Raw genomic sequence first — 16,784 nt, 5'->3', positions numbered from 1 at the left:
CAGTTGAAATGAAAACACTAAGAGCAGCTTCTGGGTTAGAGATGATGACCTCAGTGTCTGGTTCACGATGAACTCAATCAATTAATCAAATTTTATTTAGAAAGCGCCTTCCAACTGCCAAAAGGAGCACAAGGCGCTTAACAGAGTAAAATTAAATGAGTAAAAACATTTTAATGGATGAGACCTGACTGAACAAATTCACTGTTGTCTGTTTTCTTAGTCCATTTCAGACATTTTTGATAAACCGTTGCCCAAAATAGAAGTCTAAGAAGAAATACCAATCTGTGGTTTTCAGAGGTGGTTGGCAAGGGCAGTTTTTGAACTTCATCTTGCAACACTTTGGTGATATCCACTCTTTTTGACTGCGCTTCTTGTAGCCCAGTACTACTTCGCATGTTGTTTTCACTGCGTTTCTCACCTCCTTCCACTGCTCAAATTAAAGGTACAGTGGGAGACTGAGTAGGAAAAGCAAGTTTTTGCTGAAATTTTCAAGAATTTAGGTAAATTTTCTCATAAATTACTCTCGCAAAATATTGTTTCCAAAGTAGTATGAGAATTTTCTTTACCCATGAGTCCTATTTATTCTCTTTGGAGATGTGCTGTTTTGACAGATCCTCCTTTTTGTGTTTGTTTTTTGTCACATTTTGCCCTCCTTTGCTTCATTTTTTTGCATTTTGCAAGTGCATTTTAAATGTGAATGTAAAAAGAAATTATTGACGGCAACAATAACACACTGCAAATAAGCACAAATGTCAAAGAAAATTCCCAATGTTTTAGACGTAGTTTATTGTAGCTACTTTAAGTAACAGTTTGGACATTTTGGAAAATTTGCTTTCTTGCAAAGAGTTAGATGAGACTATCGATACCATATCAGCAGCACTGGACTAAATCAATAAATGGTGAAGTTAATAATGTAGATGCAGATCTACTGTGTTTTCCCAGCAGACTAGAAAGTAGTATGATTAAAACAACCAGCTGCCTGTGTGTTCCTGCAAAATTGTGAAGAAAACCAAATATTTGTTGTTTTTATCTGATAGCACATTATCCAAAGTCTATCAATGGGAAACACTTCAGCTTAGGATGAAGACTAGAAACTAACAGAAACAGCTAAACCAAGATAAGTGTGGACTGTGAACACACTTAGCTTAGCATAAGGCCTTGTTTCCAGGTTTATGCTAAGCGAACGGGCTGCTGTTTGCGCGGTATGGAGTTTCTCATTTAACTTTCTGCTAGAGAGCGACCATCTTTCCCAACATGTTTCATGCTTTAAGACAGTATTTCAGAGTAGAGGTAATATAAACCAGAGTGCTGTACAGCTGTGCAGGTCTACCAGCTGTGAGACATCTGGTGAAAGAGGCTCCTCGGCCCAGCAGGGGGCGCTGCACCCACAGCAGACTCCAACCACAGTCGCCCACACACACCTCCTGAACTCCACCGCGTCCACCGGGGAAGTGTTTCAGCAGAAAGTGTTAGTCACGACACACCAAAGTGGTGGAGGGAAAATCATTTTCAAAGCGGTCGTGGGATGAAACACGTCGTCAGATTTCAAAAACACAAGGGCACCGGGGAGAGCGCAGGCTTTTTCTTTTTTATTACTGGAAGGACGTCTGAAGATTGATCTTTTCTGTCTGGCAACAGCGTTTCACTCACTTCAACGAGGATTAATGCAGCTGTGGAAATGGAGTGTTATAATTAGAATCATCGCCACTCTAGTCCCACAGATTGCCCTTTTGCCTGGAAATAGTTCTCATTCACACATTTGTTACATTTCTGACAACTGAGTGTAAAATCCTCACCACCATACATTCATGTACAAAATAAAATGACAAAAACAAAACAAACCTCTTTGGAAACACAGAAAAAGAAGGCATACAGTGTGGCCTAAAGACAATGTAAAGATTATTAACAGTAGCAGTAATGTGGGAATGTATCATAGATTAACAGTGAACCAGAGTAGAAAATAATAATAAAATCTTGATATTAATCCTACATCTACTGCAGAATCTATTGACAGGGAGGAGAAAATGCCAATTCTGCAAAAAAAAACGAAAAAAAAACGTATGGACATTTAGATGAGTACTTTAAGGTACATTTCATTACTAACAGTCTCCTCCCATTTCGTCTCATTTCAGTGACATTATTTATTAAACTGTAGCAAACACACGTAAGGGTATGCAGATCATTCTTACATTTGGTCCAGTGTTTATTTCATAAGAATACGTAATTAATTATCGGTGTCATACAAACAGCAATCGAGTCTCCTGCTGACGTTTCTTGATTTTCACCGTCTTAGTTGTGTTTCTGGCATTTACAGGAAGCCCAGCAACCGTCTGACTTAACGACCCCAAGCTAAAAGTAAACCTTAAAGCGGCGAGACATTCATGCCCCAATGAGAAGGCAGATCCGCGAGGCTACCGCTACCGGCCGTTAGCTTAGCTTAGCTTAGCACAAACACTGGAATTTGGCGGCCTTCTGGCAGTAGCTTTGTATTTAGTGTCCAGACACAAGAAAACAACTTCCTGTTCCTTCAAAATAATTCAAGTGTCACACAGAAAACTGTGGTTTAATCGATCAAGTTTGTACCAATTTCAAAACTTTGCTATATGTGATTGGAAATTGAGGGTTTTACATCTAGGTTACATATAAACACATTTCAACAGCATTATTATGTCTATAGTTTAATGTCAGTTTTGCTTGGAAATATAGCCAATGATATATTACCTCAACCAAATTTAAACCACTTGCATGTCTGCTTTATGGCGTATAGTTTGACTTATTCCAAGTAATCATGCTGGGTACATCCAGTTGTAGCAACAAAAAAATCAAAGTCTGACGTGACACGACACTCGCACACATATAAAAAAAAAAGCATGTAAACTACTTATTCAGAACAAAATGTGATCTTGTTGTGTCCCCTACACCTGAATCTGTGTTGGGTCGACTGGGTTTCCAACTGGACCTTCTTCACACGGTTGTAATGTTCAACAGTTCTGACTGTCCTAAGCGTGCACTGTGGGTACTGTGGCTCTTTTGTGAAGTCCGTTCATCAAGTTTTCCTCAAGTCTTCAAGAAAAACCCCAGTTTGCTTATTTGCACTGGTCAAATGTCCCAAGTGTGGCTCCACGGTTAAGAAGAACTTGGCTATTAATTAAGGTGCTTTCAGGCTCCCACATTCCTTTTAATCCACCTTAACAAGTGTCCAGTGGAAGGCAGAACATTGGGAGTTTTTATACGACTCCACCTCGGTCAGTTAAGCTGTACACGTAGTCTCGTCCTGCTTCAGGTGAACTGGATTGGTGATGGTGTTTTGTTACAGTGCAGTATTCAACAGAATGAGAGTGGATGGAACCATGTGGTCAATGTCATTGAGCTCACTGGAGGCCTAAATTGCTGCAAAGACAAATAAAGTGGCAACAGAATCACAGGTTCAGGAAGGAAACTGCTCTTCCCACATGATATTTAGGACCTCCAGGACTCCTCCATTGAGCTCTGATGGTGGAATGTGCAGCGAGACGTCAGCGCAACAGACTCTAACAAGGAAGGTATTAATCTAAATGTGCTGACTTTTTCAAATGCTTCTAAAAGGATGTCGGACACCAACGTAAAAGTGATCGCTTTCTATGTGATCATGTAATTGCATATTGAGAGGAAAGGGTTGGTGGAAGAAGAGGTGACGGAGGACATGATGGGAGAAAGGAAGAGGAAACAAGTCAAGAGCGGATTTTGACAAAGAACCAAAATGGATCCTCTTTCTAAGGCCTTGGTAAGACTTTCAGGGAAACAATCTAAAGGACTTCAACCGTAGGAACCCCTAGATGAGCGTCTGTGATCATTCCCTTCAGAATTGGGTACAACCCTTTCAGCCATTTGCCCATGTGCAAGGTGTTGTTCTCCACCTTCTCCCTGCCTTTTCATTGAAGTTCCTCAAACATCCCGTTATCTGTATCCAGTCTGAAAAAAGAACAACAGAGGGTCACCAACAGTTTCAGTTCGAGGGCCGACACCTCAGTCCATCAGCCGCTCCCCTCTGAATCCATCGCTCCCCTTTTAAACCTTCAGTCCCGTCGTTCAGAAGTCTTCCCAGATCAGCAGAGACAGCGGCGGTCACTCTTAGTCACCTCCTCCGACGAGTGGACCACATTGGGCACGAACCCGCTCTTCACGCCCTCCCAGCCCTCCTGGATTGTAATGTCGCCCGAACGCACCAAGGCGAAGATGTCTCTGGTCAGCTCGGTGAAGGCGTGCTCCACGTTGATGGCGTCGCGGGCCGACGTCTCGACGTAGCGCATCCCGTATGCCCCAGCCAGCTTCTCGGCCTCTTGGCGGGTCACCTACAAGATCAAACGAGGTAAGATGAATCTTTGCCATGTTGGACTGTAAGGTTCTCGTGGATGTAACAAATCACAGTAGAGGTTCGACAAGAAATAGGTGCAAACTTTAGCTTTTTTTCTGCCAAATAGCCCCAAGAACTTAATGAAGAAACCAAAAGGATGTTCACACCTACAGTTTGTTTGCTGAGGTCCAAATCAGTTGAGTTGAACTTTGGTTTGATTACTTTCCACGTACAAAAACTGTTTAAGTAGCTGTGTTTAAAGCTGAAGTAAAGGGTTGATGGTAGTTTTGATTCCCAAAGGCCTGAACTTTTAAAAATGTATTTAAGTGTGTAGTTTTTTTGTTTTGTCTACTCAACAATGTGCATAGTTGTATCTATCTATCTATCTCTACTGAACTGAGCTGTTTACGTTTGCTGTTGTCGTAAATATGAGTCATTATCTTAATAAATGCAGCGCTGACATTCAGTAATTTCGTAATTCATCATACAATTGCTGTCCAAGTCAATTCCAGCTTCAAGTAAATTATTTGCTTTTCCGAAAGGTCATTAAGCGTCACAGAAGACTTTGTCATGGTGCCACTTAACTAGTGAAACCTCCACAATGCTCTACGCTGGCCGACATGGAATTACCTGCCTCCTCTAGTTTTAACACTCTCGTATTAAACAGTAAAATTATCCACCTAGTGGTGCAATCAAGTACTACATCTCGTCTACAGCAGCTAAGACTGAAGACAAACTTAAATGAAAATGAGGTCCAGTAGATTTATACAGTGGAGCCAACTGAAGATACATGGATTTGTTTTGTAAAAAGGGTCCAAATAGTGCCAAATAACAGACTTCTGATCCTGTAGCTGAGTGCAATTCTGTCATGTTTTTTAGTTATTTATTCCAAACATTTAAAAATGCAACAGAATTAGCAGTAATATTCAAAGAGAGAAATTTTCTAGTGAGAAAACCTGCACAGAATAATTCATAATGCTGGTTTTACAAGCAACATGGCGAGATAGAAAAGGTCGTCCACAGCTGCTGAATAGTTTCTCTGCATTTTCAATGTGCTGAAATAAGATGCACTCCCTGGTGATGACTATTCAGTGTTGTTACTGAGCCACATTAGACGGAGCAAAAACATCAAATCATCCGCACTGAGTGGCGTCTCAGTAGCTGCTAAATCAGCCTTCATCAGCATCAGATTAAGATCGCACTAAAGTGGCTAAGACAGGAAATATTATATAATTTCCTGCTTGGTTTGACTTTAATCCTGCTCTTAGGATATTGTACTGTACGGGTGCAGACACACTGCAGTGCATTTTGCAGTGTCATCCCGTAAAGTCTAATTTTCAATGGGTGTTATTTTTGCTCTCTGTCAGCCGGCTCCCCAAAGAGAACTAAACCAGGAGTGACGGCTCGGCGAGCTGATCTAAATGTGAACGAAAGGTTATTTTTAAAACTGCAGACTTTGATAAATTGCACGTTGCATAACGCCCAAAAAGAGACCGTTTCCTTCCTGCAAGAAACTGAGAAACTCTCGTGTTCACATTTTCACGCCGGTCGTACCTGACGCTGTGCCTCCAGGTCGCACTTGTGGCCGACCAATAGGAAGACGATGCTGTGCGGCTGGACGTGGCTGCGAGCCTCCTCCAGCCAATCGTGGACGTTCTGGAAGGAGCGGCGGTTGGTGATGTCGAAGAGGAGGAGCCCGCCCACGGAGTTACGGTAATAAGCCCTGGTGATGGACCTGGAGGAAAAGATTCAGAATTATACGATTAGAGCAGGAGCGTCAAAGTCATCTTAGTTCAGGTTCCACATTCAGTCCAGTTTGATCTCCGGTGACCAGTAAAATCACAGCATAATAAGTTCTAAAAAAAAACACAACTCCAAATGTTTACTTTGTTTTTGTCCAAAAATGTACATTCTAAAAATGTTCACATTTAAGGAATTATCTTTTTACAGAACATAAACAACCTGAAATTACTTATGAAAAATAAGTTAAATTTCAGCAACATTCAGCCTCAATTTATCATTTCCACATTACAACTTACAGATCACAGAGTTTCTACAAAGGCACAAAACATTTAGTAACAGCTATCTGGAACTGAACAATATAGTTTTTTTACTTTATGATCAAAACGACAAAAGTCAGACAAAAATAAGACACAAAATGACAAAAAAATTCACAAACGATATGAAACAAAAGAGACAAAAAATGACAAAAACAAGACAAAATGACACAAAAGAAATAAAATGACAAAAAACAAAACGACAAAAACACGAGACAAATGACAAGTCAGACAAAAATAAGACAAAAAATGACAAAAAAATTACACAAATGATATGAAACAAAATAGACAAAAAATTTGTTTAAAAAGTTACAGTGACAAAAACAAGACAAAAATTACACAAAAGAAACAAAAATAACAAAAATAGAAATAAAATGACAAAAATGAAAAACAAAATGACAAACACACGAGACAAATGTCAAGTCAGACAAAAAAACACAAGAAATCCTCACAAAGTATTACAAAAATGAAACACAAAATGACAAAGTGAAAAACAAAATGACAAAAAAGAGACGACACGAAACAAAAGACAAAAAATTTATAAAGCGACACAAAAATGGACAAAAAAGATTTAAAGAATGACAAATAAGAAATAAAATGACAAAAAAATAGGCAAACAACAAAAGCAAGACAAAAAAACAAAACAATTAAACAACACACAAAACAATGAATAAAGTGAAACACAAAATGATAAACAATTAGACAAACGACACGAAACAAAACGGAAGAGAAAACTTTTGTTTAAAAAGTTACAAAGCGACAAAAAATGGGCAAAAAAGACAAAAAATGACAAAAAGAAACAAAAAGACAAAAATAGATAACACAAGCAAGACAAAAAAAAAACGATAAAAACGACAAGCAAAACAACAAATAAATCGAAACACAAAAGAACAAAAATAAGGTAAAAAACACAAGCGAGACATAAAGGAAACAAAACAACAAAAATGAGAAACAAAATGACAAAAGTTAGACAAAAACAAGACAAAATATTACAAAACTGAGACACAAGACTACAAAAGAACAATGAGCAATCTAGTATTTTACTCTATGATGAAAACAACTTGTCATGGTCTGAAAATTATTTTAAATTTCAATCTGCAGTTGATGTCTTCTCTGTAACTTTTACTCTTGGTAAAGTCTGACAGTTCTGCATTAGAGTGTTCAGCTGAAAGGGTTTGACCAGCGGTGGCGCTGTGGAGCAAAGCTTTCATGAGTTGATCCATTAAAGAAGAGAAATCTACAGTAACTACGAATTTATGTCCCAAAGATGGCTGCTGAATGTCAGCATAGCAGCATTCAGTCACTAATGGAAGATTTAGAGATGAAGATTATCCGAGGGGGAAGCTGAGAAGATCATTAATTAGCGAACGTCCAGTAATTAACAACAGAATCAGTCGAGCCTCAGTGGTTTTACAGAACAGCTTCATCACCGCCGTCCGACTGGGAGGGAAACACTGAAAAGATGTGACACTCTGCATCACGCCAACCCCCTCACAGCATCCTCACAGCCCAGACGGGAAAACATAAATAACAGGACGGAAAATTACCGGCTGGAGGTGGAGGGGAGGATTAGTGGACGGACAGGAAGCAGTAAGAGAGGAGGAGTGGATGGTGATTCATTATGTTGGAAAACACAAATCCTGAATATATATTTAGAGAAAGCACGCACCATGCAGATGAAACAACTAAGAGATGTGCGTCACAAAACCCAAAATATCTAAACACCGTTACCAACCTTTAAATCCATCCCACGTCGACGGTAAATCAAATCAATTTAAGTTAAATTCCACAGAAAGAACCCAGCTTTATATAAACGATGAAGCTGACAAATGCCAAAAACCAATAAATTACTTTTCCGTCTTCATTGTTCCCCAATCTGTTCAGCCTCATGTATCTTCCCAAGATAGAACTCTCTTAGAAACCAGTGTTAGTTTAAGAAAAAAAAAAGGCCAAAAATATTCACAAAACAGCTGTTGGTCATTGGACTATTTATTTCCAGCAGATTAATACACCTATAGTGAGCTTTTCAAGATTTCTAGCAGCAGAATGGCGTACGATGGATCAACTCATAAAAACAATTAATAGAGAAACAATGCAGCACAATTTTGTGTTTTAAATCATGTTTGGATGCAGAAGAATCAGGTGCAAGCAATCCATTATTGGTTTTGGTCACTGAACTGGTTTGGTTAATGATTAAATTAAAATAATACGATAAAATTTTAAATTTTCTGCCACAGAAGATAACACCAGGGTCGAGATTAGGACTAGAAAGCGCCATGGCAATGCAGAAAAATGCATTAAATCTCACAATGAATCCCTTGGTTGGTCTGTTTAATTGGAAAAAGTTCTCGTTTTTATTCCTGAAAAGCCGAAATGTCACCGTTTTTTTAGGAAAAATCACGACAATAAATTCCTAAAATTGAAATCAAACTCAGGACTATTTGGTATTTCAGCCTGGAAATATTTAAACAGTTGGCAATTCATCTTTTTTTTATCTACATAAGTTTAGATTTATGAGTTCAAAATCTGTTTCTCCACCTCCGGACTTCATTAAAAATGAATACAGTGCCATTTAAGAGTTTGAGGTCACTTAGAAATGTCTTTATTTTTGAAAGAAGATCAGTTTTTTCAATGAAGATGGCATTAAATGAATGATAAATCCAGTGTAGACATTGTTAATGTGGTAAATGACTATTCTAGCTGGAAACGGCTGATTTTTGATGGAATATCTCCATAGGGGTACAGAGGAACATTTCCAGCAACCATCACTCCTGTGTTCTAATGCTACATTGTGTTAGCTAATGGTGTTGAAAGGCTCATTAATGATTAGAAAACTCTTGTGCAGTTATGTTAGTACATGGATAAAAGTGTGAGTTTTCATGGAGAACATAAAATTGTCTGGATGACCCCAGACTGTTGAACGGTAGTGTATAATAACAGTATTTTGCATTCATGTATACGTACTATAAAATCCCTCGTTTTGAACAATGTGAATGTTTTAATCCTTGATAACCCTTAACACAGTAATTCCAGTTTTACTTCATCTAGAGCGCGTTTTCAACCTCTAGAACAACTTCTAAGTGTTCTTTGACATCAGCTAGTTTCTCAATAAGATGTCTCATCTGATGCTTCATTAATCAACGTTCCTCAGAGGTCAGCTTCAGGTCTTTGAATCTCGGTTCTGTAAAAGCAGCTGCTCTGTTTTCCCGTTAAATATACATTGTTGTGTTGAAACATTTCACCCTGAAGGACTGTTTCGGTTTCTAGATAAGTAAAAATTAAAAGTGGTAAACCACTAGTTCCTCCTTCCTGTCGACTCCCCAGTTCTTCTTCTTGACTTATTTCTAAATAATCAGCTGTTCCAGAAACTCGAACAACTCTTGCCCTGATTTAGAAGTAAAAAAAAAAGATTTTATATGGGGTATGCATTGAGAAAGTTTTAGAAACATGGACAACCCTTGTCTGATGACTTTATCATGCTAGTCTTCCTGCAGCTCTGTAAAGCTATAGAACTACAGAGGTGGTCGTTCTGATGCTCACCTGAAGCGCTCCTGCCCCGCGGTGTCCCAGATCTGCAGCTTGATGCGCTTTCCCGGCTCGATCTCCACCAGCCGGGAGAAGAAGTCCACACCCACGGTGGGGTCGGACACCTGGGCGAAGCGGCCCTCCGTGAACCGCCGGATCAGACACGACTTTCCCACGGTGGAGTCTCCGATGACGATCAGCCGGAACTGATAGAGCCATATCGCCTCCATGACTGGCCGCCCGTCTGTCCGGCTGACTGTCCGTCCGTCTGCGGTGGTGTTAGCGCTGCAACGTCAGAATACTGATGTCACATTACTGAAGTATTTGGCTGCTTGTTGTTTTGTTTCACCTCTTCATCTCCCATTAGCCTTCATGAAGTGCAATCAGCAGCGTGGTCCTAAACGCTAAGTGGACGGTAATGCCTGGTGCTTCAGTTTCAGTTACTCTGAGGGAACTGACTTCTGCAGCACTTTAAAGGATTCTTGGTTTCCTCGACACCTAAACTGCTTTTCTGTGGTAAACATGCTTCCTGCTGCGTTAAATTTTGATCACAAATATGTTCCAAATCAACATATTTCTGCAATTTATCATCTCACCTTTGGGCTATCACTCCAGTCATGGAAAAATATTTACCCCCCTACAGAAATCGTCTATTTTCACATATTTGTCACACTTCAATAGCCTAGCCGTGCTAGACAACCCACGGCAACAAATTTAACTCTCTGCCAGGGTGGGTCTAGTTACCCTCGGTAAGCCTCAAGGTTGGATGCTCCTAAAACTGCCCGACAAATCACCATGAACTGTAGAGTCAGAAGGCGGGCGTAACTAAGTGACAACAGAGGCGCGACGATTCTGACAGAAACAACCAGAAACAACCATAGAAACAAGGATAGACAAGAAGATGGCTGCACACAATAAACAGTTATCTTTCGACTCGGCTTTGGCCACAGCCCTTAAAGATTTCTGTTAACATGTCTGTAATATATTTGAGCTTCACCCATTGACTGTATAAATAAGGCTTCACCGAACTCCCACATCCTCTGATTTCCGGCGCTCTAGGAACTATGTCAGCCATTCGTTGCACTGATTGGTTGTATACCTACCCAATTGCTGCAGAGTGATTTGATAGACAACCTTTTAGCCCGCCTCCCTCCCTGTGTCCTAGACCCTTGTGTCTTCAGACCTGGGTCTAGCGCGGCTAGGCTAACACTTAAATGTTCTAGGCAATCAAATTAATTTCAATATTAGACAATGATAACCCAAGAAAACAGAAAATGCAGTCTTTAGATGATGACTCATTGAAAACCTACACAGCCGTTCAAAAGTTTGGGGTCACCCAGACAATTTCATGTTTCCCATGAAAACTCACACTTTTATCCATGTGCTAACATAACTGCACTAAGGTTTTCGAATCATCAATGAGCCTTTCAACACCATTAGCTAACACAATGTAGCATTAGAACACAGGAGTGATGGTTGCTGGAAATGTTCCTCTGTACCTCTATGGAGATATTCCATTAAAAATCAGCCGTTTCCAGCTAGAATAGTCATTTACCACATTAACTATGTCTACACTGGATTTATCATTCATTTAACGTGATCTTCATTGAAAAAAAATAATTTTCTTTCAAAAATAAGAACATTTTTAAGTGACTCTAAACTTTTGAATGGTAATGTATATCACCCAGTGAAAAAGTAATTGCCCCCTTAGCTACCAATCTACCAAATGACCAAATTCATTCATCAGGTGGGTTCAGTTTCTCCATCCACACTCACATATGATTACTGCCAGGCTTGTTGAACCTAAACATCACTAAATAGAACCTGTCTTCATTGTGAAGTAGATAAAGGCTCTGAAAAAGCAGCACATGATGCCACGTTCTGAAGAGATTCAAGAACAGATGAGGAACAAAGTCATTGACATTCATCAGTCTGGAGGGTTCCAAAGCCATTGCTGAGGCTCTGGGACTCCAGAGAACCACAGTGAGAGACATTATCCACAAATGGAGAAACATGGAACAGTGGAGAACCTTCCCAGGAGTGGACCAACCACCAACATTTCTCCAAGAACATCAACATCTAATCCAGGAGGTCACAGAAGAACCAGAGGAGCATCTAAAGATCTGCAGACCTCACTGGCCTCAGTTAAGGTCTGTCTACTTGATTCCACAATAAGGAAGACTCTGGAGGAAATGGATCCATGGGAGAGTTGGAAGAATCAAACCACTACTGACCAAAATAAACATAAAGGTTCATCTGTATTTATAAAAAAAACATATCTGGATGAGCTCCAAGACTTTAGGATAACATCCTGTGGACTGATGAGTCAAAGGTGGAATTTTCTGGAAGACATGGGTCTGTTCCATCTGGTGTGAAGCTAATACTGCATTCCACAAGAAGAACATGATACCAAAAGCATGGAAATGACCCGAAGACCACCAGCAAGTCCACCTTTAAGTGACTCAGAAAGAACTAAATGAAGGTTCTGGAATCAAAGTCTGGACTTGAACCTAATTGAGATTCTGTGACAAGACCTTAAAAGGACAGTTCATGATCTAAAACCATCTAATGTGACTGAATTCAAACTATTCTACAGAGAAGAGTGGAGCAGAATTCCCCCATGGTGATGGAAAATACTGATCACAAGCTGCAACAAACATTTAACTGCAGTTGTTGCTGCCAAATCAGTTATTAGGTTCAGGGGGGCAATTATTTTTTCACAGGGTGATATAGGTCTTCAATAAACCATCATTTAAAAACTGCATTCTGTATTTTGTAGGTTAACTATGTCTAATATCAAATAAATTTACATTTTAGTTTCATGATCTGGAACATTTAAGTGTGAGAAATATATCATTTCTGTAGGGGGGGGGGGGGGGGGGGGGGGCAAACACTTTTTCACAGCACGGCAGATTATTGTCACTTCTTTTCAATGTACTGGTCATGTATTAGATGACCCAGAAAATGCAGGAGAAGCTTTAAACACGTCGTGGTTCAATCAGACTTGATTTCTATCGCACTCTTCATACAAACATAAACACAACACAAAGTTCTGTACAGATAACAAATAAAGCAACACAAACATTAGCTTTAGAGAGAACTATTCACAGCCTGGGAATATATTTTAAGGAACAAAAAGTTATCTTGGTAATATGTTTAATAACTGATTGCCGACACTGTTTCCGTTTATTCTGTCTGCTCTTCTGGGAGATTTATGACGATGTTTGCACAAAGCTGCCACAGCTGAACAACAACAAACTATTAAAACTGTTAAAAGTGTTCATATTCCTCGATTTAACTTGATTCTGTCGCTGAAATCTAACCTTTGCACACGTCCAGCAGACCTCATTGTGTTCGCTGCGTGATTCCATTGAAAGCACGAGGTGCACGAGAAAATCCTCTTAAGGTTTTGATGTTTTAATAAAAGCTGCTCTCTGGATTCTGGCGTCATGCCTTTTTATTCGTCTGGATGTGTGACCTCCTGAACAATCAGGCCTGGAAAGTGGAGGATTATTTGCATGTTGTGCATTAGTTTGTTCATTTACTTCACTGCTGTATTCATATGGAGCATTTGAAGTAATATTTTCATGTTAATTTATACTTTTACACCACTTCTACATTACCCTTATGGCTTCTGCTAGCTCTACATCTACAAAAAGCACAGAAAGATGAAGCCCAAACATATGAAAATCTAATAAATATGATAAAAGTCACCTAAGAGTGACCAAGAAAAGTAAATAAAAAGAGCTTCTGGATGCATATATTAGGGTAAAGTCAATCACAGCTGATACCTGGATGTTTTTGGTGTTCTGTTAACACCTCTCCTTAAATGCTGTGATTTGTGTGATTCACTCCCAGTTTACTTCTTTACAGCCAGACACATGCAGCTCCTGTCGTCCCCTGCTGCCTCCATGGGGTCGGGTTGCGTAGCTCGGTCGGTATGCAAACATTAGCCAGAGGATCCCCAGTGAATAGAAGCTTTATGGCTCCCACAGCGGATCACATATCCAACAGATGCTGCAGCTGCACAACGGCCACCAAGCAGCCATGTGGAGCTGTTTTTATCTCTTAAATGGAGGCGTTTTTCTATGTCTTCTTGAAGGCAATTTTATCTCTTATTGGAGTCTGCTTTCATCTCTTATTTGAGACTGTTTTGATCTCTTATTGGAGGCTATTTTATCTATTTTAGAGGCAGTTTCATCTCTTATTGGAGGCTGTTTTTATCTCCAATGAGAGAATGTTTTATCTCTTTTTTGAAGCTGTTTTTATCTCTTATTCTAGGCTGTTTTATCTCGAAATGGAGGCTGTTTTATCTATTATTTAAGGCTATTTTATCTTTTATTGGAGGCTGTTTTATATCTTATTGGAGGTTATTTACATCTCTTATTGGAGACTGTTTTTATCTCTTATTTGAAGTTGTTTTATCTGTTATTGGAGGCATTTATCTCTCTTATTGAAGGCTGTTTTATAACTTACTAGGAGTTGTTTTATCTCTCATTGGATACTGTTTTGTCTCCTATTGGAGGCGTTTTTTATTTCCCATTAGAGGCTGTTGTATCTTTATTATAGGCATTTTGATCTCTCATTGGCGGCTGTTTTCTCTCGTTTTAGGCGTTTTTATTAATAGAATGACTTATTTATGATGTTTTGCAGTGAAATATTCCCATTTTGTGCACCAGTTTGTCTGGTTTTCTTGAACACAACCCTGGTTTTACGCACGCTCCGATCCACAGGCCTGCTTCTAAAATCGTCTCATGGCGAGTTTTAACTGCGGGATTTCTCTAAATACGCGCACATCCGCACTGAAACCGGTCCAGCCGTGATTTCTTTAACCGCCTTTGAGCAGAAATAGAGGCTGTAAAGAGTGGGAAACTAACCCTGCTCGGAGGAGGAGTGGAGTCCGCTTCGGGCCAGAACGGTGGCTGCTCCCTCTCTGTTCAGGACCGGGCTGCTGCGGGCTCCATGACACCGACGGGTCCGGCTGGATCGATGCGCAAAACGGCCACAAAAGCCCGCAGGAGGCGACGTTTAACCTCGAAGCTCGACGGCTGAGGCTTGGGCCCTGCAGTCAGGCGGATTTCCTCCTTAATGTCGGGCCCGATCAGACCTGAAAGAGAGAGAAAAACCCTGCATCCAGAGCAGGTGCGGGGAGAAAAAAGCGGATCTGCGCTTTGACGCGGAACCAAATCACGCCTCGGTTCTCTTTTTCATCTTCGGGGGCAGGACGCTGGCTGTCAGGAGGGAACCCCACCGGATCATTCCCGGGTTTGCTGAGTGTTTGTGGAGGTTCGCTGCTGATGAAATGGCAGCAGGAGCAGCAGCATCATATAGCCTGACTCATCCCGCATCAGTACCACTACCGTAAAGCAGCGAGGAGAGGCGCAGCGCCGAGAAAACCTGGACAGGAAACACGTCTATGGACCCTTCAGAACAGCGAAAACATCTGACTGAACCATAATATTATCATAAGCACAATAAAACACACCCAAAACTACATCTGTGTGCAACATGAAACCCAGAACAGGACGTTCCTCCAGTACAGAAAGCATTCATAATTTATAAAGACACCCGAAGACGTCCTAAATATCTTTAAGTGGAACTACAGAACTTTAAATTTTTTTAAAAAACAGCCCGAACTGTAAAACTACAGCTGTCGCAACAAATCACACACAAATACTCCAGAAAATATGACTTTTAATTCGTATTTTCCAAAAAAAAATTCACACACAGTTCTCTATCTGAAGCTGCACAATCACTGCGCACCAGAGTCACTGCGCAGGCACGGAACTGACAACCGGAAGCAGGTGGGAATTGTAGTTTTTACACCCAAACAGCCCGGATGTGTGTTGAATTGTGTTACTGATGCACTGGTGACACAAAATGAAAATCTTTTAATACTGTCCGATTGAAAACACACAAATATGTATGTTTATTTTATTTAGTTTCTATTTTTATCTTATTGTATTTCTATTTATCTTTTTTTAAATCTGTACTTAGATTTATATTGTTTGGCAATCGTGTTTGACAAAGAAAAAAATTCATAGTACAGGGAAACATATTTCTTTACATACATTTTCTGTACATATGACAACAAACTTTGAATCTGGAACCTTAATATATATATACATATATATATATATATATATATATATATATATATATATATAGATATATATATATATATATATATATATATATATATATATATATATACACATTTTTTTTTAAATTCTCAGAAAGTTCCACTGACCACAGCTAAATTCCTTCATTTATAATTTTAATCCTGTTTGTTGTTAAGCCACCATATAAATTGTAAAGCTTCTAGATTTATATTCTGATTACTGTTGTATATGTAAGCTACTTCCACAAAATAGTTTCTAAAATGTTAAATCATATCAAAGGTTATACAACAAAGATAACAATTACTTCATTACAAAAAATATAGACTAGTAACATTTAGGATCAGCTATCTGTTCAATTCTAAAATCTAGTTTAACTGAGACAGCATACAGCTGCACAGTGACAGGATGTTTATCTCTCTGCAAAATTACATGACAGAAGACTTGTTTTGGTCACAATAGCTCCTGGTTTGATGCAGGTTTGTTTCTGTTTATTCTCTTTGCATGAAGGTGAAAAGGAGGTATTTTTAACAGGATACAGCAGATTTAACGCCATCAGTGGTGGGTGGATGTAGCACAGGATTTCTGGAGAATTCAGATCTTCCTGCTGTGTTTGGGCTCTAAAGCTCTAAAGCTCCTCCTCAGTCCTCAGTACAATGAATTATAAAGGTGTGGATGATGGAGGATGTCTTTTTTCTCTTGAATTTGGTAAAGAAAAACTTGCAAATTTTAAAAACGTATTTGGTTCAT

The 16,784-nt window shown here is 39.5% G+C and overlaps 1 protein-coding gene and 1 long non-coding RNA gene across 2 annotated transcripts in view; one reads left to right on the top strand and one right to left on the bottom strand.

Moving 5' to 3' along the window:
• Positions 1–762: 762 nt before the first annotated feature.
• On the bottom strand, positions 763–15,290 carry LOC110968012 (ras-related protein Rab-39B). The gene is made up of 4 exons (XM_022217807.2): positions 14,793–15,290; positions 9,931–10,200; positions 5,888–6,068; positions 763–4,331 (listed from the first exon to the last, which is right to left on the bottom strand). Exons 2-4 carry the CDS (start codon positions 10,143–10,145, stop codon positions 4,086–4,088), a joined length of 642 nt encoding a protein of 213 aa, XP_022073499.1. The 5' UTR covers positions 10,146–10,200; positions 14,793–15,290; the 3' UTR covers positions 763–4,085.
• The window catches only part of LOC127532457 (uncharacterized), a 28,800-nt gene continuing 24,371 nt past the window's right edge, over positions 12,356–16,784 (top strand). The window contains exon 1 of the long non-coding RNA XR_007939899.1: positions 12,356–12,397. This is a non-coding gene — a long non-coding RNA (uncharacterized LOC127532457). The remainder of the gene's footprint in view (positions 12,398–16,784) is intronic.

This window comes from Acanthochromis polyacanthus, chromosome 23 (assembly GCF_021347895.1).
Source record: "Acanthochromis polyacanthus isolate Apoly-LR-REF ecotype Palm Island chromosome 23, KAUST_Apoly_ChrSc, whole genome shotgun sequence".
NCBI classification, from domain to species: domain Eukaryota; kingdom Metazoa; phylum Chordata; class Actinopteri; family Pomacentridae; genus Acanthochromis; species Acanthochromis polyacanthus.
This window is presented reverse-complemented; position numbering and strand designations above follow the sequence as displayed.